Source organism: Pan troglodytes, chromosome 19 (assembly GCF_028858775.2).
Source record: "Pan troglodytes isolate AG18354 chromosome 19, NHGRI_mPanTro3-v2.0_pri, whole genome shotgun sequence".
Classification (NCBI taxonomy): Eukaryota; Metazoa; Chordata; class Mammalia; order Primates; family Hominidae; genus Pan; species Pan troglodytes.
Genome location: NC_072417.2, coordinates 15191430 through 15211128, shown reverse-complemented (window position 1 = coordinate 15211128; position 19699 = coordinate 15191430). Strand labels below are relative to the sequence as shown.

At 49.5% G+C, this 19699-nt stretch overlaps 1 protein-coding gene across 7 annotated transcripts in view; it reads left to right on the top strand.

The window, feature by feature from the left end:
- PELP1 (proline, glutamate and leucine rich protein 1) overlaps positions 1-15428 on the top strand; it is a 32865-nt gene extending 17437 nt beyond the window's left edge. For 3 of the 7 annotated variants that reach the window (XM_016931270.4, XM_016931272.4, XM_016931273.3), the window contains exons 4-17: positions 3863-4012; positions 4242-4313; positions 10002-10061; positions 10307-10457; positions 10652-10778; positions 10930-11017; positions 11452-11540; positions 11619-11735; positions 11858-12005; positions 12145-12304; positions 13141-13196; positions 13359-13565; positions 13670-15121; positions 15281-15428. In XM_016931270.4, the coding sequence (XP_016786759.3) occupies positions 3863-4012; positions 4242-4313; positions 10002-10061; positions 10307-10457; positions 10652-10778; positions 10930-11017; positions 11452-11540; positions 11619-11735; positions 11858-12005; positions 12145-12304; positions 13141-13196; positions 13359-13565; positions 13670-15121; positions 15281-15373 (2970 nt within the window). In that variant the 3' untranslated portion in view covers positions 15374-15428. Of the gene's footprint in view, positions 1-3736; positions 4013-4241; positions 4314-10001; positions 10062-10306; positions 10458-10651; positions 10779-10929; positions 11018-11451; positions 11541-11618; positions 11736-11857; positions 12006-12144; positions 12305-13140; positions 13197-13358; positions 13566-13669; positions 15122-15280 lie in introns of all 7 variants that reach the window. The other 4 variants (XM_063798202.1, XM_063798203.1, XM_016931271.4 and 1 more) reach the window with 2 other exon arrangements.
- The last annotated feature ends 4271 nt before the right edge of the window (positions 15429-19699 follow it).

Here is a 19699-nt window from a genome sequence, read left to right as displayed (position 1 = left end):
AGGCCAGGCGTGGTGGCTCACGCCTGTAATCCCAGCACTTTGGGAGGCCGAGGTGGGCGGATCACCTGAGGTCAGGAGTTCGAGACCAGCCTGGCCAACATGGTGAAACCCTGTTTCTACTAAAAATACAAAAATTAGCCAGGCGTGGTGGCAGGCACCTGTAATCCCAGCTACTTGGGAGGCTGAGGTGGGAGAATTGCTCTAACCCGGGAGGTGGAGGTTGCAGTGAGCCGAGATCGTGCCACTGCACTCCAGCCTGGGTGACAGAGCGAGACTCCATCTCAAATAAGAAAGAAAGAAAATATATCTCTGGCTGCCTCTGGATAATGGATTAGAAAGGAACAGATTGGAAGCAGAAACTCTATGTAGATGGCTGCTAAAGTAATCTAGGAGAACATTCATAGTAGCTTGGACTAGGGTTGTGGCAGTAGAACTGATGAGAACGATATAGGTTTGAGAGAGATTTAGTGTCAGAGTGGCAGATGCTGAGGATAGATTAGCATCGAGTAGAACACATGTCCAGGGTGACTCCTGGATTCCTGAACACTGGAAGACAGGTTTGGAGGTGTGGGAAGAAAATACCATGGCTGTGGCCTTGAGCATTCAGTAGAAGCACCATTAGTAACTATCCCCCTGATCCGGCATCAGTGGAAGTGGCCAGGCATCTCAGTGTAGCCTTGATGGTTCAGTGGGTGGAGGCTTTAGTTGGCTGTTTTTTGAGGTGGAGTCTAGCTCTGTGGCCCAGGCTGGAGTGCAGTGGCGCGGTCTCGGCTCACTGCAACCTCCGCCTCCCGGGTTCAAATGATTTTCCTGCCTCAGCCTCCTGAGTAGCTGGGATTACAGGCGCCTATCACCACACCACACCTGTCTAATTTTTGTATTTTTAGTAGAGATGGGGTTTCACCATGTTGTCCAGGCTGGTCTTGAACTCCTGACCTCAAGTGATCCACCCACCTTGGCCTTCCAAAGTGCTGGGATTACAGGTGTGAGCCACCAAGCCCAGCCCTTTTTTTGTTCTTTTTCTTTTTTTTTTTTTAAGACATGGTTTCATTTTGTCACCTGGGCTAGAATATAGTGGTGTGATCATGGCTGACTGCAGCCTTGACCTCTGGTGCTCACATCAGTACCCCCCACCGCACCCACCAATAGCTGGGACTACAGGCGTGTACCACCACCCCCCGCTAATTAAAAAATTTTTTTTGTACAGATGGGTTCTTGCTATATTGTCCAGGCTGGTCTCGAACTTCTGGGCTCAAGCAGTCCTCCCACCTTGGCCTCCCAAAGTGTTGGGATTACAGGCATGTGCTACCGTGCCTGGCCTGGCATCTTTTACTAGGGGGAAGAGTCTTCAGTGTTTAGATGGCAGTTGAAGCTGAGGATGAGATTATCAAAATGAGCCCTTTTATGGACGGGATTTTAAAGCACACCACACTTAATGGTCAGGTAGAGGAAGATGAACTGACTAAGGAGACTGAGACAGGCCAACAGAAAGAAGAAGATAACCGGGATTGCGGGCTGGAGGGGGCCAAGCGAAGACTACTTGAGGGACGAGGGAGGAGTTATTTCTGTGTGTGCCTCCTGAGGTGGGACAAGACGCAGACTGAGAATTGTTGATCAGATTAGCAGCATGGGTGGTAAGACCATAGTGAGAGTGGTTTTGCTGGAGCAGTGGACACTGAAGCCAGACTGGCACGAGATAAGAAGCCAATGGGAGAAGGGAAATGGAAGGAGAGAAGATGGGAAATCTTTTCGAGATGCTGGGCTCTAACGATGAGGGAGAGAAATTGGGTGATTACTGGGATTTGGCAAGTGAAGTATGGGCTCAAGAAAAGACTTTTTTGGTGGCTCACCCCTGTAATCCCAGCACTTTGGGAGGCCAAGGCAGGCAGATAACGAGGTCAGGAATTCAAGACCAGTCTGGCCAACATGGTGAAACCCCATCTCTACTAAAAATACAAAAATTAACTGGGCATGGTGGCATGTGCCTGTAATCCCAGCTACGAGGGAGGCTGAGGCAGGAGAATCGCTTGAACCAGGACCCGGGAGGCGGAGGTTGCAGTGAGCCAAGATCACACCACTGCACTCCAGCCTGGGCTACAGAAGGAAACTCCATCTCAAAATAAATAAATAAAATAAAAAAGACAAGATTTTTTTAAGATGGGAGAGACTTGAGCTGTATAAATGTCAGTGGGAAGAGTCCATGTGGTGGGGACTGGTTAGAAATTCAAGGGAGATAAAGCGAGTGACAGTGTAAGGTTCTGAGAGGAAGGGAGGAAGATAGTATTGAAAGCACAGCGGAGGGACTGTCTTTGGGTAGGAAGAGGGCAGGAGAGGGTGGGTAGGATGAAGATGAAATTTCGAAGTTTGGGAGTGGGAAGCGAAGGCTGTTTTATTAGGTTGGTGCAAAAGTAATTGCTGTTTTTATAGTTACTTGTAATTATCTCTGGGCTTCAGTTTTTTCTGTGAAGTTATGGGCAAGGTTAAACAGAGGTGACAGTGGTGGGAGAAGTAGCGATTTGGAAATTGGAGGAGAAAACTTTAGTAGCAGCGTTAACCAGAGAAATGTGGTAGGATTACTGGACAGGGATGAGGGCCTGTGTCGTTGGTAGGCCTGCCTGTTTTTGCTTCATAAGTATTCTCTTTTTTTGACACATGGTCTCCTCTCGTCTAGCAGGAGATATATGCTGGATGTTTTTCCTTAGATACATATTAATTTTCTAAGGAAGTCCTTTTAAATTCAAATTGTTTTTTCTCCATGGGTTCCAGGGTGGGTTTGAGCCAGCTAGCAACAACCTCGAAGAGATGGCACAGTCTTGTTATGGTTGAGGCTTATTTTTCAGTCTGAAAAGTGCTCTTCTCCCTTTCTAGCAGGGAACATTAGTATGAGATCATCGGAAAATCTTTCCAGGGCTGCGGTGAGCCAAGATTGCGCCACTGCACTCCAGCCTGGATGACAGAGTGAGACCCTGTCTCAAAAAAAAAAAAAAAGGCTGGGCACCATGGCTCACACCTGTAATCCTAGCACTTTGGGAGTCTGAAGTGGGTGGATCACTTGACTCCCGGAGTTCAAGACCAGCCTGGCCAATGTGGCAAAACCCCATCTCTACTAAAAATACAAAAATTAGCCAAGCATGATGGTCCATGCCTGTAATCCCAGCTACTCAGGAGGCTGAGGCATGAGAATCACTTGAACCCAGGAGTCAGAGGTTGCAGTGAGCTGAGATTGCCGCAGTGCATTCCACCCTGGGGGACAGAGCAAGACTCTGTCTCAAAAAAAAAAAAGAAAAGAAAACTCGGCTGGGCACGGTGGCTCACACCTGTAATCCCAGCACTTTGGGAGGCCAGGGCGGGCAGATCACGAGGTCAGGAGATCGAGACCATCCTGGCTAACATGGTGAAACCCCGTCTCTACTAAAAATACAAAAAATTAGCCAGGCGTGGTGGCGGGCGCCTGTAGTCCCAGCTACTCAGGAGGCTGAGGCAGGAGAATGGCGTGAACCCGGGAGGCAGAGCTTGCAGTGAGCCGAGATCGCGGCACTGCACTCCAGCCTGGGCGACGGAGCAAGACTCCGTCTCAAAAAAAAAAAAAAAAAAGAAAACTCTTCAGTTAATCAGGTCTTTAAGGTATAGCTTTGTTACTCTTTTTTTCCCCCACACAAATTCCTAGGACCCCAGATACCCGTAATAGTAAAATGTAAATACAGTATCCGTGTCTCCACACCCTCTTTTCCGCCAGGTAGTGGCTTGGATGGTCAGACTGACATTAACCGTGGCATTTCTCAGAAGGCTTGTATTTTCTCCTGCTGCTCTTTGGTGACAATCAAGGTGAGGCTGGAAGCACGAGACATTATTTTTTCTTTAGACCCAGGACCCGCCTGCCACAATGGAGCTGGCCGTGGCTGTCCTGAGGGACCTCCTCCGATATGCAGCCCAGCTGCCTGCACTGTTCCGGGACATCTCCATGAACCACCTCCCTGGCCTTCTCACCTCCCTGCTGGGCCTCAGGCCAGAGGTGAGATGTCTCCCTGGACCCTTCCCCATGGCCCCCCGCAGTCCTCACCTTCACACACTGTTTAATTGTTTGATGGAAGTGACTGGGGAATAGGATTGAAGAAGTGAGAAGAGGGAGGGGCCAAGAAAAAGTGATTTCTGGAGAAGGGCCCTTGTGGGGTGCTGGGGGAGATGGAATATGGTGACATGGTGCTCTCAGCCTCTCGTTTCTCCCTTTGTTTTTCCTACAGTGTGAGCAGTCAGCATTGGAAGGAATGAAGGCTTGTATGACCTATTTCCCTCGGGCTTGTGGTTCTCTCAAAGTAAGTATTTATGCACTCTTCTCCCCACCAGTGTAAGCGTTGAGAGCTCTTACCTCAGATTCCTGTCCTGAGATTCCTAAGCACCTATCTTCTGATTATCCTTTAAAGTTACCTATCTCCACAAGTACACTTCTACCACTTTGTAGCACTTACCTCATTTAACCCTCGTTTTTCCAAAGAAGTTGGAATTGAGAACTTGCTAAGATCAGCAGGCACTGGAACCTGTATCTGTTTGATGCCTAAGCCAGACTCTGAACCATGGGCTCCTTCCTTTTTCTGCCTTGCCTTTTCTGTATCTCTTAAAATGCCCTACCCACTTTTCTACCACCTTGTCTTTTTTTTGAGACAGGGTCTTACTCTGTTGTCCAGGCTGGGGCGCAGTGGCACACACTTGGCTCACTGTAGCCTTGACCTCCTGGGCTCAAGCAATTCTCCCACCTCAGCCTCCCAAGTAGCTGGGACTAAGGCGTGTGCCACCACGCCCAGCTAATTATTAAATTTTTTGTAGGGGGTCTCGCCATGTTACCCAGGCTGGTCTTGAACTCCTGACCTCAAGTGATCCTCCTGCCTCAGCTTCTCAAAGTGCTGGGATTATAAGTGTGAGCCACTGTGCCTGGCCCCCTATCTTACTTTATTCATTTTTTTTTTTTTAATTTTTAACGTTCAACCAATTCACATCATATCTTATTTTATTAATTTTTTTTGAGATGGAGTCTCACTCTGTTGCCAGGCTGGAGTGCAGTGGCGTGATCTTGGCTCACTGCAACCTCTGCCTCCCGGGTTCAAGCAATTGTCCTGCCTCAGCCTCCCGAGTAGCTGGGACTGCAGGTGCATACCACCACGCCCAGCTAATTTTTGTATTTTTAGTAGAGATGGGGTTTCACCATGTTGGCCAGGATGGTCTCGATCTCTTGACTTTGTGATCCGCCCGCCTTGACCTCCCAAAATGCTGGGATTACAGGCATTAGCTACTGCGCCTGGCCATTTTATTTTTTTTGAGAGAGTCTCTGTTGTCCAGACTGGAGTGCAGTGGTGTGATATCGGTTCACTGCAAGCTCCACCTCCCAGGTTCCAAGTGATTCTCATGGCTTAGCCTCCGAGTAGCTGGGATTACAGACGTATGCAAGTAGCTGGGATTACCGACATATGCCACCACGCCCAGCTAATTTTTATATTTGTAGTAGAGACGAGGTATCACTATGTTGGCCAGGCTGGTCTTGAACTCCTGGCTCCACGTGATCCTCCCGCCTTGGCCTCCCAAAGTGTTGGGATTACAGGCATGAGCCACTTGCACACCCAGCCTTTACTTTATTCTTGAAGGTCTTGTAATTTTCTCTGGGAATGCTTTCTGACATATCACTTCCCTAGGACAATTGCCCTAACACTTCTTTCTGTGTATATTCCTGTTTAAACTCCCTCTGTCGCTTCCTGACCCCTTCCTCCCAGTTGTCTTGACACATACAAGGTGACTACAAAAGAGCCTTAGTAGGTCAGACAGGCAGGTCAGGGTGTATGTGGGTCAGATGATGGAGGAGGTCAGGAGAAGAATTACAGTGTGGTTTTTAGGGAGATACAATAACAAACATGAATGCTTTACAAATTCTACCTAAGCAGTCACAGTTAAAGGGCCATTCGTAATTGGCACATTTGTTGTTTGCAGTATAATTGGATGCCAACTATATCTAAGAACAAGTAGATGTTCCCCTGTAGATTAAATGTTCTCTTATTTTGTTATATTCACCATTGGTTTGACAAACGATTGGACACCTGCTTACTCAGATGGAAACACAAATCTCTAGAGAGCTGGAATTTGTGGCAAATTAGTAATTTTTTGTTTAACTGGTGGGGTTAACTGTATTTGCCATTAGTATTGTTAGTCAAGGGGGAGTTTGCTATTCAGGTTGTCTTGAAAGTGAGATTATGAGGCCGGGCGTGGTGGCTCATGCCTGTAATCCCAGCACTTTGAGAGGCCAAGGCGGGCAGATTGCATGAGCTCAGGAGTTTGAGACCAGCCTGGGCAACACAGTGAAACCTCGCCTCTACTAAAATACAAAAAATTAGCCAGGCGTGGCGGTGTGTGCCTGTAGTCCCAGTTACTTGGGAGGCTGAGGCAGGAGAATTGCTTGGACCCAGGAGGCAGAGGTTGCGGTGAGCCGAGATCGCACCACTGTACTCCAGCCTGGGTGACAGAGTGAGACTCCGTCTCCAAAAAAAAAAAAGAAAGTGAGATTAGTGTGGTTCTGTGACCAAAGCAAGAAAGTAAGTTCTTGGAGGGACAGGGAACTGGTCTTTAGTGGGTGCCCACTGTGCCATTCACTCTCCTGAGTGTCTAAGATGTGTTGTGTCATTTTATCATTGTAATTATTCTGTGGAATTTGTATCATTGCATTTTACAGAGGAGAAAACCAGCTGAGAGGGACTTAAGTGACGTAACCAAAGGTTATATTATCTGGTAATTGTAAAACCGGGGCAGGTAGCAGCTCTAGTCAATTGTTAGTGGCTGTGTAGCTCGCTGGCCTGGGAAGGACTGTGAGTCAGAGTTCCATCGGCCTGAGCGCTGTGATCAGGGAGTGATGCCTGCAGTGTCGTTAGTAACTGGTTACTCGCAGTATCTGAAAAGTGCCTGAGCAGATGCTAGTTCTGAGTGAGCGTGGGGTTGTCCTTGCTGGTTCCTTCTTTTCATGTGAATGCCTCTAATCACAGCTAATAGAATCTTTGGGTAGGCAGGGCAGGACTTTTTGTCAAGAAGGTATTTGGAGTGACTCATCGATTTTATTAAAGATTAGCAGAGGTTATTTACTGAGGTTTTACTAAGTTTAGTAAAAACTGGTTATCTTGTCAAATGTTCTGTAAGTTAACCTCTCAAATGACACAGGCCAGCAGTTTGTCCCTGAACAAAGGTTTGGTTTTACTGCAAAAGTGTATTTTGATTCAGCTCTGTTAGGTATTATCTTTATCTACCTGCATCCCCCATGAAAGTGGAGGGGAAATTGAGTGTTACTTAACAGGGTAGAAGTGTGAATAGTAAGAGTTAAGGAGACTAGAATGCTAAGTGTTCTTCTGCTGTTGCTTTTTTATTTTCAGTGTGAGTAGTCAGGAGAATTTATCTGTAATTCTCAACCTTTTGTCAGACAGTTGAACTTAAGGCCTGCATTTTGAGTACCCTTTCCAAACTAACAAATGTTCCTGTGTCCTTCCAGGGAGTGTCTTACCTTTATTTCCCTAAGAATCAAGTGCCATCTGCCAGGAGTTTGAGATCAGCCTGGCCAACATGGTGAAACCTACCTCTACCAAAAATACAAAAAAATTAGCTGGGTGTGGTGGTGTGTGCCTGTGGTTCCAGCTACTTGGAACATTGAGGCAGGAGATCCCCTGAAGCTGGGAGGCAGAGGTTGCAGTGAGCTGAGATCGTGGCACTGCACTCTAGCCTGAGTAACAGAGTGAGACCCTGTCTCAAAAAAAAAAAAGGTCATCTGGAGAACTTCCCTCTGTTGAGGGTGTTGAGGGTTTTGGCTTTGTCGGTTGCCAGCACTTCAGATAAGAATCTGTCATGCAGAGGCTCCGGGGCAATTTGCACTTGGAAAATCTCGCAGACTAGTACTTAGGAAAACTGGTAACTGCCGTTTTGAAGTGTCTGTGTTTTCTGTTACATTCCCCAGATACTCTCAGGGTAATTGTAGACTCCAAGCTCAGGATTACTACTCCCAAGTAATGTGAATCAAGCATTCTGAGTCCATGAGGTTAATTCCTGCAGAGACTTGAACTCACTTCCTCCTCCTTGCCACATTGATGAGCAGTTCCTCGGAATGGGTGGGAAGACTGACCTACTCTTGAGAGAGCCCCAGGACATGCTGTGTGTGTGCGCGTTTTGAGTGAACTGTTCCAAGCGAGTCATCGCTTTGGTTTGCTTTGTGGGTCAGCCAGGGTAACCTGTGGTTAGAGCTGTGTCGCTTCACCGTACACTGCTTTATTGCAGTCACATAAGCAGACTTCTGTTGGCCTCAGTCCAGCTTTTTGAGCCGTTTTTGGAGATAGGGTCTCGCTCTGTGACCCAGGAGTGCAGTGTTAAGATTGTAGCTCACTGTAACCTTGAACTCCTGGGCTCAAGTGATCCTCCCACGTCAGTCTCCCAAGTAGCTAGGACTACAGGTGTGCACCACTAGGATGTCTCGGGGAAAGCGTGAGCCTGCTCTTTCCCCTTCTCTGTATGTTGCCAGTGTTGGCTCCAGATTCTTGTTTTTCCATATGCTTGTCTTGTTGTCCTTACTAATTCTTTTTTTTTTCTGAGACAGAGTCTTGCTCTGTCACCCAGGCTAGAGTGCAGTGGCGTGATCTCGGCTCACTGCAACTTCCGCCTCCTGGGTTCAAGCAATTCTCCTGCCTCAGCCTCCCAAGTAGCTGGGATTACAGGTGCCCACCACTGTGCCCGGCTAATTTTTGTACTTTTAGTAGAGACGGGGTTTCACCATGTTGGCCAGGCTGGTCTTGAACTCCTGACCTCGTGATCTGCTCACCTCAGCCTCCCAAAGTGCTGGGATTACAGGTATGAGCCACCGTGCCTGGCCTTTTTTTTTTTTCTTTTTGAGACAGGGTCTCACTCTCATCACCCAGGCTAGAGTACACTTGACTGGCGTGATCTCGGTTCTGGGCTTGGGTGGTCCTCCCACCGCAGCCTCCCAAGTAGCTGGGACTACAGGTGTGCGCCACCACACCCGGCTAAGTTTTTGTATTTTTAGTAGAGATAGGGTTTCTCCATGTTGCCCAGACTGGTCTCAAACTCCTTGGCTCAAGTAATCCGCCTGCCTTGACCTCCCAAAGTGCCTGGATTACAGGCGTGAGCTACTGCACCCAGCCTGTGCTTTTTTATTGACATGTTAAGTAATAAGATCCAGAAGCAGGTCTTACGACGACTATAATTGCAAATTAGTGATGCATGTGAATGATATTTCAGGATGTGTTACAATTATAATGTGACATGAAAATGATTCTATTAGTGACAGTCACAGGTACTGCTGATACTACTGTGGCTATTTGTCTGCATTTATAAGTGAAGGAAACACTACATTTTACAAATAGGCTAGTGGGAGTAATTTTTTTCCCCATCCATGTTCACAGGCCCCCTATGATTATATATCCAACTAAATTGTGGTTCTCAGGTTAAACACTCCTGCCCTAGCACCTTCACACAGCAGGCAGAGAAAGTGCTGAATGACAGATTGCTACTCCGAGACTTGCTGCCTTACTTCTGCTCTAGCAGCCTTCTTTTTTGACCTTGTCCTGCCCTCATACCTCTGGTTAGTGTCTTAACTTCCAGCTTGGACCCTCGTTTTTGTGTGTGAGCTGGTAGAGAGTTGGAGTGTGGAGACTGTTTTTTAGTACTATGTCCTTTCGGCTTGAGGGAAAAATTTTGCAAAAACTGTCAAGGAGGAAGCCCAGCTGTCTCTGGGACAGGGCCAGGCCCTTTTCGCTCCCAAGCAGGAAGCCGAGGACCAGAGCTGGCGTTGAGGAGTCTTTTACCATGAAAGCATGTCCGTGCCTGGTGTTGATGCCCCATAGAGGGCTTTGCTTCTTGTGTCTACAGGAAAAAGAGACCTGGGCTTAGAGTCTGCTGCTGGGAACGGATGGGATGTACATCTCTGGCTCTCAGAGCTGGCTCACCGGCCTCTTCCTTTTTTCCTCCACATCCAGGGCAAGCTGGCCTCATTTTTTCTGTCTAGGGTGGATGCCTTGAGCCCTCAGCTCCAACAGGTAAAGGGCAGGGAGGGAGAGGGAGAGCCCGGGGATCTGAGCCTGGATTGTCTCTTGCTGCTCCTCCTCCAGCTTTTCTGTCCTGCCTTCATATGCCCATCTGTGTCCTTCGGCCTCATTGTCCCATCTCAGGTTTCCCTCAGAGCTCTCTCTGATCTCCGTCTCTTTTGGGTGTCAGTGGGGCTGGGGGTTCTGTGGCTGGGCTGGATTCCCATCTGACCAGGTTTCTGTCCTTTCTCCCGCAGTTGGCCTGTGAGTGTTATTCCCGGCTGCCCTCTTTAGGGGCTGGCTTTTCCCAAGGCCTGAAGCACACCGAGAGCTGGGAGCAGGAGCTACACAGTCTGCTGGCCTCACTGCACACCCTGCTGGGGGCCCTGTACGAGGGAGCAGAGACCGGTAGGGACCAGGGCTGCTAGTTAGTGGAACAATAGTGAGGAAGCGTGGCAGGAAGGAATAGGAGGGGAGCCCAGAGACATGGGGCAGTTGGTTTTTGGGGAAAATGGGTTAGAATACAGGCAGGTCGTCCACCAGAAATGACAGAGGAGGGGATGGAAGAAAGACAGTGTACAGGGTAGTTGTGCTTCTGCCAGCTCCTGTGCAGAATGAAGGCCCTGGGGTGGAGATGCTGCTGTCCTCAGAAGATGGTGATGCCCATGTCCTTCTCCAGCTTCGGCAGAGGTTTTCGGGACTGGCCCGCTGCCTAGGGCTCATGCTCAGGTGTGTGTGGGTATTGGAGGGAGCGGAGGCGTGGAGCAGGAGGGATTGATGAGGGAGTGTCGCCTTCATCAGGAGAAAAGAGATGAAGGTGGGTGTGGGAGTTATGCCAGGGAGCCTGCTCTGAGGGTCTCCCTGCTCTGATTCTCTTTAGCTCTGAGTTTGGAGCGCCCGTGTCCGTCCCTGTGCAGGAAATCCTGGATTTCATCTGCCGGACCCTCAGCGTCAGTAGCAAGAATATTGTAAGTGGGATTTGTCATCTCTTCAGAGCCCTTGCTCAGGATACCAGGCAACCAGGAAAGTACTGGGGACCTGAGTCTCCCCAAACAGTGTCATCCTGGAGTCGTCCCAGAGAGCTTCCTACTTTTGTCCAAATAACATCACTTCCTATGTGTCGTGACACAGGAGCACAGTGTCAGAGTGTAGCAAATGCTTCCTTGGGGGAGGGTGAATTTGGGGATCAGCTGAGTCATTGCTGAGAGGCCCAGCCATCCTTCTTACCTTCCATCCAGGGTCTATTTTAGAGGATAGGGGTTTGATTTTGTTGGGAGAGCTGAGATCAGGGGTTGGGTTTCTTACCTATGTGTACATATGTAAATGGTCTGTCCCTGTTTCTGTCTCTTTCTGGCTCTCACTTTCTTCCCCCACTCTTCATCTCTGCCACTTTTTTCTCCAGAGCTTGCATGGAGATGGTCCCCTGCGGCTGCTGCTGCTGCCCTCTATCCACCTTGAGGCCTTGGACCTGCTGTCTGCACTCATCCTCGCGTGAGTGGGATTGGGCTGGCTGTGGTGAAGGGATAGGGCATGCCAGAAACGAGGGTCACCATTCCTTCTCTGCCCCAGGTGTGGAAGCCGGCTCTTGCGCTTTGGGATCCTGATCGGCCGCCTGCTTCCCCAGGTCCTCAATTCCTGGAGCATCGGTAGAGATTCCCTCTCTCCAGGCCAGGAGAGGCCTTATAGGTGACCATCCAGGAAGGCAGGAAGGGAATAAAGAGGAGAGGGGGGTGAGGGGGTGCAGGTGGGCTGGGGCTTCTGGCATGTTGACCCCCCATTCATAACTGCCATCTTTGCTCATGACACAGCACGGTTCGGACCAAGGTGTACGCGATATTAGAGCTGTGGGTGCAGGTTTGTGGCGCCTCGGCGGGAATGCTTCAGGGAGGAGCCTCTGGAGAGGCCCTGCTCACCCACCTGCTCAGCGACATCTCCCCGCCAGCTGATGCCCTTAAGGTGAGGAGGCCTCGGCTCCGCCTTAGGACTCATCCTGTGCCCTTTGACCAAGTGTGCCTGCTCAGGAAACACTGTCTGCTGTGGCTGTCCTGCCTTCTTGTTTGCCTGTGGATGTGATTTATGTTTTCTCTGCCTCCAGCTGCGTAGCCCGCGGGGGAGCCCTGATGGGAGTTTGCAGACTGGGAAGCCTAGCGCCCCCAAGAAGCTAAAGCTGGATGTGGGGGAAGCTATGGCCCCGCCAAGCCACCGGAAAGGGGATAGCAATGCCAACAGCGACGTGTGTGCGGCTGCACTCAGAGGTGGGTGAGGCCTGTGCCCTGGACCACTGGGGCTCAAACGGGACCCCATCCTTTCCCCTAGTGGGACTCCCCTACCTACTATACCCTTAGATGAAACTTTTGTGGGGAGAGTGCCCAGACCAGCCTTTGTCCACTGCGATAAGTGATCCCCCAAACAGCAGGTGAAGGGGAAGGTGCCTGTGAAATGCAGAGCCAGGCGGAAGCCCGCAGAGAGGCCAGGAGGAGGCACCCAAGCAGCCACCCTGTTGCCAGGGCTTCAGGCGGCCTCGGGTCCTGCGGTTAGACCGGGAGCTCTGGTAGCCGACACAGCCCCTCCAAGGCCTTCGCTTCCTCCTGCGTTCAGCACGTCCTTGGTGTATCCACTTTCTATCAGGCAGAGTTCCAGCATGCGGGGAAGGCTCCTCCCTGTGAAGCTGACATTCTTCCAAGGGCAGGCTGCCTGGGGGAGCTCCCTGCTCTCACCGTAACCACTGACCTGTCCACAGGTTGCTAGTCAGATACTGTGCAGTTAATGGATGCCTTTCCTCTGGGTCCCATATATTTCACTGCCTGCCACCCCATCGCATGGGAAGGGGAGAACCGATTGTTCCCAAATATATAAATGCAAAATTATAAAATTTATAATTTTTTACTTACATTGTCTCAATTAAATACCGTCAGTGGCCCTATACAGTAGAGGTACTTTTATGATCCCCATTTTCTAGTTGAGAAGTTAAATGACTTGGCCAAGATAGGCAGTGGCAGAGTTGATGCCCATTTTGGGCTGTGTGCTTCAGAAGCCCTTGCCGTCAGTCCTGTTGGGAGCCTACCCTTTACACACCATTCTTCTTCCCCAGGCCTCAGCCGGACCATCCTCATGTGTGGGCCTCTCATCAAGGAGGAGACTCACAGGGTTAGTGGAGCCTCGTCTCCGTGGAGATAGGGGAAGGGGCCCCTGCTCTGTACACATTGGGGGGTGTGGCCCAGAGCTGGGTCCATTCAGACCTGGGAGTAGGCTCTGGAGAAGGGTTGGGTGGTCTTGGGGATGTTTCCAGGTGTGCTGTGTCCTTTTCAGAGACTGCATGACCTGGTCCTCCCCCTGGTCATGGGTGTACAGCAGGGTGAGGTCCTAGGCAGCTCCCCGTACACGAGCTCCCGCTGCCGCCGTGAACTCTACTGCCTGCTGCTGGCGCTGCTGCTGGCCCCGTCTCCTCGCTGCCCACCTCCTCTTGCCTGTGCCCTGCAAGCCTTCTCCCTCGGCCAGCGAGAAGATAGCCTTGAGGTAACTGTGATGGGCCAAGCCCCTCTTTGGTTCCTGGAGTCTCTTGTTTCCAAGAGACTCCCAGTATTTCTGGTGCTCACACTTGCCCTTTCTTCTTTCCTCAGGTCTCCTCTTTCTGCTCAGAAGCACTGGTGACCTGTGCTGCTCTGACCCACCCCCGGGTTCCTCCCCTGCAGCCCATGGGCCCCACCTGCCCCACACCTGCTCCAGTTCCCCCTCCTGAGGCCCCATCGCCCTTCAGGGCCCCACCCTTCCATCCTCCGGGCCCCATGCCCTCAGTGGGCTCCATGCCCTCAGCAGGCCCCATGCCTTCAGCAGGCCCCATGCCCTCAGCAGGCCCTGTGTCCTCGGCACGCCCTGGACCTCCCACCACAGCCAACCACCTAGGCCTTTCTGTCCCAGGCCTAGTGTCTGTCCCTCCCCGGCTTCTTCCTGGCCCTGAGAACCACCGGGCAGGCTCAAATGAGGACCCCATCCTTGCCCCTAGTGGGACTCCCCCACCTACTATACCCCCAGATGAAACTTTTGGGGGGAGAGTGCCCAGACCAGCCTTTGTCCACTATGACAAGGAGGAGGCATCTGATGTGGAGATCTCCTTGGAAAGTGACTCTGATGACAGCGTGGTGATCGTGCCCGAGGGGCTTCCCCCCCTGCCACCCCCACCACCCTCAGGTGCCACACCACCCCCTATAGCCCCCACTGGGCCACCAACAGCCTCCCCTCCTGTGCCAGCGAAGGAGGAGCCTGAAGAACTTCCTGCAGCCCCAGGGCCTCTCCCGCCACCCCCACCTCCGCCCCCGCCTGTTCCTGGTCCTGTGACGCTCCCTCCACCCCAGTTGGTCCCTGAAGGGACTCCTGGTGGGGGAGGACCCCCAGCCCTGGAAGAGGATTTGACAGTTATTAATATCAACAGCAGTGATGAAGAGGAGGAGGAAGAGGAAGAAGAGGAGGAAGAAGAAGAGGAAGAGGAGGAAGAGGAGGAAGACTTTGAGGAAGAGGAAGAGGATGAAGAGGAATATTTTGAAGAGGAAGAAGAGGAGGAAGAAGAGTTTGAGGAAGACTTTGAGGAAGAAGAAGGTGAGTTAGAGGAAGAAGAGGAAGAGGAGGATGACGAGGAGGAGGAACTGGAAGACGTGGAAGACCTGGAGTTTGGCACAGCAGGAGGGGAGGTAGAAGAAGGTGCACCTCCACCCCCAACCCTGCCTCCGGCTCTGCCTCCCCCTGAGTCTCCCCCAAAGGTGCAGCCAGAACCCGAACCCGAACCCGGGCTGCTTTTGGAAGTGGAGGAGCCAGGGACGGAGGAGGAGCGTGGGGCTGACACAGCTCCCACCCTGGCCCCTGAAGCGCTCCCCTCCCAGGGAGAGGTGGAGAGGGAAGGGGAAAGCCCTGCAGCAGGGCCCCCTCCCCAGGAGCTTGTTGAAGAAGAGCCCTCTGCTCCCCCAACCCTGTTGGAAGAGGAGACTGAGGATGGGAGTGACAAGGTGCAGCCCCCACCAGAGACACCTGCAGAAGAAGAGATGGAGACAGAGACAGAGGCCGAAGCTCTCCAGGAAAAGGTGAGAGGCCAGGCAGGGAAGGTTCCTTGGGCGAGAAGGTGGGGCTGGCGGGAGAAGGGGTGACAGCTGCTTCTCTTAGGAGAGGTTTGCCCAGCCTGAACCATTCTTCTGTGTATATGTGTGTGACTATTCTGAATCTTGTGTCTTTGTGCCTAAAAGGAGCAGGATGACACAGCTGCCATGCTGGCCGACTTCATCGATTGTCCCCCTGATGATGAGAAGCCACCACCTCCCACAGAGCCTGACTCCTAGCCATCTTCTGCACCCCACTCTTTGTTTCCAATAAAGTTATGTCCTTAGATAGCGACTGCTGCTTCTGCCTTTTGCCACACCTGGGTCCCCAGCCAGAAGCTCAAGTGTCTGCTGGGCTTTTCAGGGTGTCCATAGTATTCCCCAGATGTCTCCATAGCTGTCCTCTTTTTGACGATCCAGAGAGGAACAATTGACATATTGGTGTAATGGACTGTCCCATCACTCAGCACGATGGTGTCAGAATTGTAGGATTCTGGCTGGATGCTAAACGTGCAGAATTGTGTGTAGGGTTAAGAATGAGGAGTTATAGAGACACAGCCCTGCTTTCGTGTTTGTATTCGGGGTGGGAAATGTGTGGAGAATGCATCCTAGTGAGTGGACCTGTGTCAACACCCACATGCCCACACGCATGCGTGCTCAAACATACGGCCCCTTGGTCTGAAAGGGCAGGCTGAGTGATTGCTCAGTCTATGGAAGTTTAGGAAATTAGGAAAAGGTGTGGAGCAGTTTAGTCATTGAATTCTGGGAAATTTGGACCTTACCCCAAGATGAAAGGGTGTCCGTAGTGGGTACGTTGGGAATGACCTCTGTTTTGGGGCTAGTCCTCCTAATGACGGTTCCCCTCACAGCTCCCTGGCAGGAGTTTGATAAGCTCACCCCAGGCCTTTCTGCTCACTCTTGAGGTGTGGACATTTCCCACCCAGTGTCTTGTCTTGTCTTTTTTTTTTTTGAGATGGACTCCTGCTCTGTTGCCCAGGCTGGAGTGCAGTGGCATGGTCTCAGCTCACTGCAACCTCTGCCTCCCAGGTTCAAGCAATTCTCTGCCTCAGCCTCCTGAGTAGCTGGGATTACAGGCGCCCGCCACTGCCTGGCTAATTTTTGTATTTTTAGTAGAGATGGGGTTTCACCATGTTGGCCAGGCTGGTCTTGAACTCCTGAGCTCATGATCCACCTGCCTTGGACTCCCAAAGTGCTGGGATCACAAGCATGAGCCACCGCACCTGACCGTCCCAGTGTCTTTTCTTTAAGCACTAATCCTATTCTAGGCCTTGCTGGGATGGACGTGTGAGGATGAACCGAGAGATGTGTCTGTGAGAGGGTACCAAGATTGGTGGGCTTGAACTAGGGGCCCCGTGGTTTTTTTTGCTCAGTCAGTTGAATCATGAACGTAAGTAAAGTGCCTTCGCAATGCAGAAGAGGGAGTCATTTCTCCCAACATGTATCCTGAAGAGCCCTTTGAGGAGGTGGCATTTGAGCTAATTTTTGGAAACTTCAGTAGGATTTTAAAAAGTTACCCCTCAACTTGTTTTCGAAATAAACAGAAAAGTGAGAACAGTATAATAGATAACCTTTGCCTAGATTTGCCAATTAACATTTAGTCATGTTAGCTCTTATCCCTATAAACTGTGTATCTACATGTAGACATGTATCTATATTACACCCATATATCTGTCTCATCTATACATCTGTAGTTATACACATTTCTTTTTTCATGGGACCACGTGAAAGTAAGCTGTAGATGCCGTGGCCCTTCCCATCCCAGATTCTTTAACATGAATTATCTTCTAAGATAAGAATGTGTTTCTGCACAATCCTGATACCGTTATCAAACCTAAGAAAAATAACAGTAATCCAGTGATAATTGTGATATTAAAATTTTCCTATTCCTAAAATGTCTTAATAGCTTTTTTTTTTTTTTTTTTTTCCTCCTCTGAGTTCAAGAGGAATTTCTTCTAGGTGGAGAAGGCCCTGGAAGGTTTAAGGATCACTGCAAGGACAAGGGTGTAGTGTGAACAGTGCAATAGTGGTTTTTCAGAAAGGGAAAGAACCTGATTTCTGGAAACTGTAGATAGGTGAAGTTGACATTGATTTTGGGGAAGAGGCTAGAACAGAATTTTTTCTCATTTGAATGGTGTTCTGGATCGGGAAAACATCCACATGGTTCAAAAGTCAAGAGGTACAAAAGGTTTGTTGAAAAGTCCTCTTTAGCCATGAGATTTTCTGCCAGAGCAGCCAGTATGATCAGTTTTTGCATATTCATCTGGAGATATTGTATGCACATACAAATATATATATAATTTTAAATGCAAATGGTAGTATATTATCACGTAACATAAATCAGAGGCTGTCTCTACTAAAAAATGCAAAAAATTAGCTGGGTGTGGTGGCAGGCACCTGTAGTCCCAGCTGCTCAGGAGGCTGAGGTGAGAGAATGGCATGAACCCGGGAGGCGGAGCTTGCAGTGAGCCATCGCGCCACTGCACTCCAGCCTGGGCGACAGTGAGACTCCATCTCAAAAAAAAAATTAGCTGGATGTGGTGGAGTGCACCTGTAATCTCAGCTACTCGGGAGGCTGAGACAGGAGAATTGCTTGAACCCAGGAGGCGGAAATTGCAGTGAGCCGAGATCGCGCCACTGCACTCCAGCCTGGGCAACAGAGTGAGATTTTGTCTCAAAAAAAAAAAAAAAAAAAAATATATATATATATATATATGTATGTGTGTATATATATGCATGTATGTATATATATGTATGTGTGTGTATATATATGTATGTGTGTGTATATAATGTATGTAACTATAGGTCCACAGGAGGTTGCAGAGATGCTAATGAGAGGGTAGGTGTGACAAGCTGTCCTTCAGCCAGTTTCCTCCAGTGGTTACATCTTGCATTATTACAGTAAAACCAGAAATTTGATGTTGGTAGTCATTGATAGGCACTGTTTTACAAAGCTGGAGATACAGCAGTGAACAAAATGCAGAAATCTCTGCCCTGCCCTTGTGGGATCTATATTCTAGATATTTTGGGGGTGGGGGGTAGACAAATAAGTAAGATGTATATTTGATGGTGAGCACAGTGGGAAAATAAAGCAAGGAAAGGGATAGATTCGTGTGGGTGTATTGTTTTCAGTATTTTGAATTTTTAAATTTTAACTTATTTAGTTTTCAAGATGGAGTTTTGCCCCAGGCTGGAGTGCAGCATTATGATCTCGGCTCACTGCACCTCTGCCTCCTGGGTTCAAGCACTTCTCCTGCCTCAGCCTCCTGAGTAGCTGAGTAGCCGGGCATGCACCACCACGCCCGGCTACTTTTTGTATTTTTAGTAGAAACGAGGTTTCATCATGTTGGCCAGGCTGGTCTTGAACTCCTGGCCTCGTGATCCACCTGCCTCAGCCTCCCAAAGTGCTGGGATTATAGGTGTGAGCCACCGCGCCCAGCCTGTTTTCAATATTTTATAATGAAAATTTTTGAACATTCGGAGAAGTTGAAAGAATTACACCCAGAACACCCATGTCTACCATGTTACTACATTTGTGTGTGTGTGTGTGTGTGTGTGTGCAATTTTAATTGCAATGGTTGAGGAAGCTCTTGCTGAGAAGGTGATGTTGAATAAAGACTCTAAAGACCCTAAAGAGTTGAGAGAGAGCTGTGTGGAGTTCTGGGGCCCAGGCACAGCAAGTACAAAGATCCTGAAGCAGGAGCATTCTTGGTGTGTTCAAGGAAAGCAAGGAGGCCAGTGAGGTTGGAAAAGGGAATGAGGTCAGAGTAATAATAGGGTGAAAGAGGATGGCTGGGGGATGGGGGGGCAGTGAGGCAGGGCCTAGGGTTTCTACTTGGTGAGGTGGGAAGCCACTGGAGGGGTTTAGGCCGATAATTGATGTCACATAATTTATGTTGTAATAGAACCCATGTCACTGCTCCTGGGGAACAGACAAAAGAAAGGGTAGTAGAGACACCAGCTAGGAAGCAGATTCAGCTAGAAGAGATGATACCTTCCACTAAGGTGTTGGAGAAGTGGTTGGATTCTAGATAGTTTTTGAAGGCGGAGTTGGCAGAATTTGAAGATCATTCCATTTCTGTTCATACAGAGCTTCCTCATTCTCTTTTGACAGCTGCCTAGAATCTCATTGTATCATAATGTTTTAAACTAGTCCCCGATGATGAATATTTAGGTTGATGCTTTATCTCTTGCTGCCACAAAACAGACATATATTTGTATAAAATGCCACGTGGACATGTCATTCTTCACATAAGTGAGTATTTGTAGAATAAATTCCAAGAAGCAGAAATGCTGAGTTCTTTCGTGGATGTTGTATCAATTTTTGCTCCCACCAGGAGTATGGGTGTTTCCCCGAACCTTTGCCAAAGTGTGTTCACAGTTAACTTTGTGATCTTTGCCAATATGTTAAATGGAAATTGGCACATCAATGTGTTTTAATTTACATTTTTCTTGTGAGAGAGTTTGAGCCTCTTTTTATGTGTTTAAGATCTCTTTGCCAGCCTGGCCAACATGGTGAAACCCTGTCTCTACAAAAATTAGCCAGGC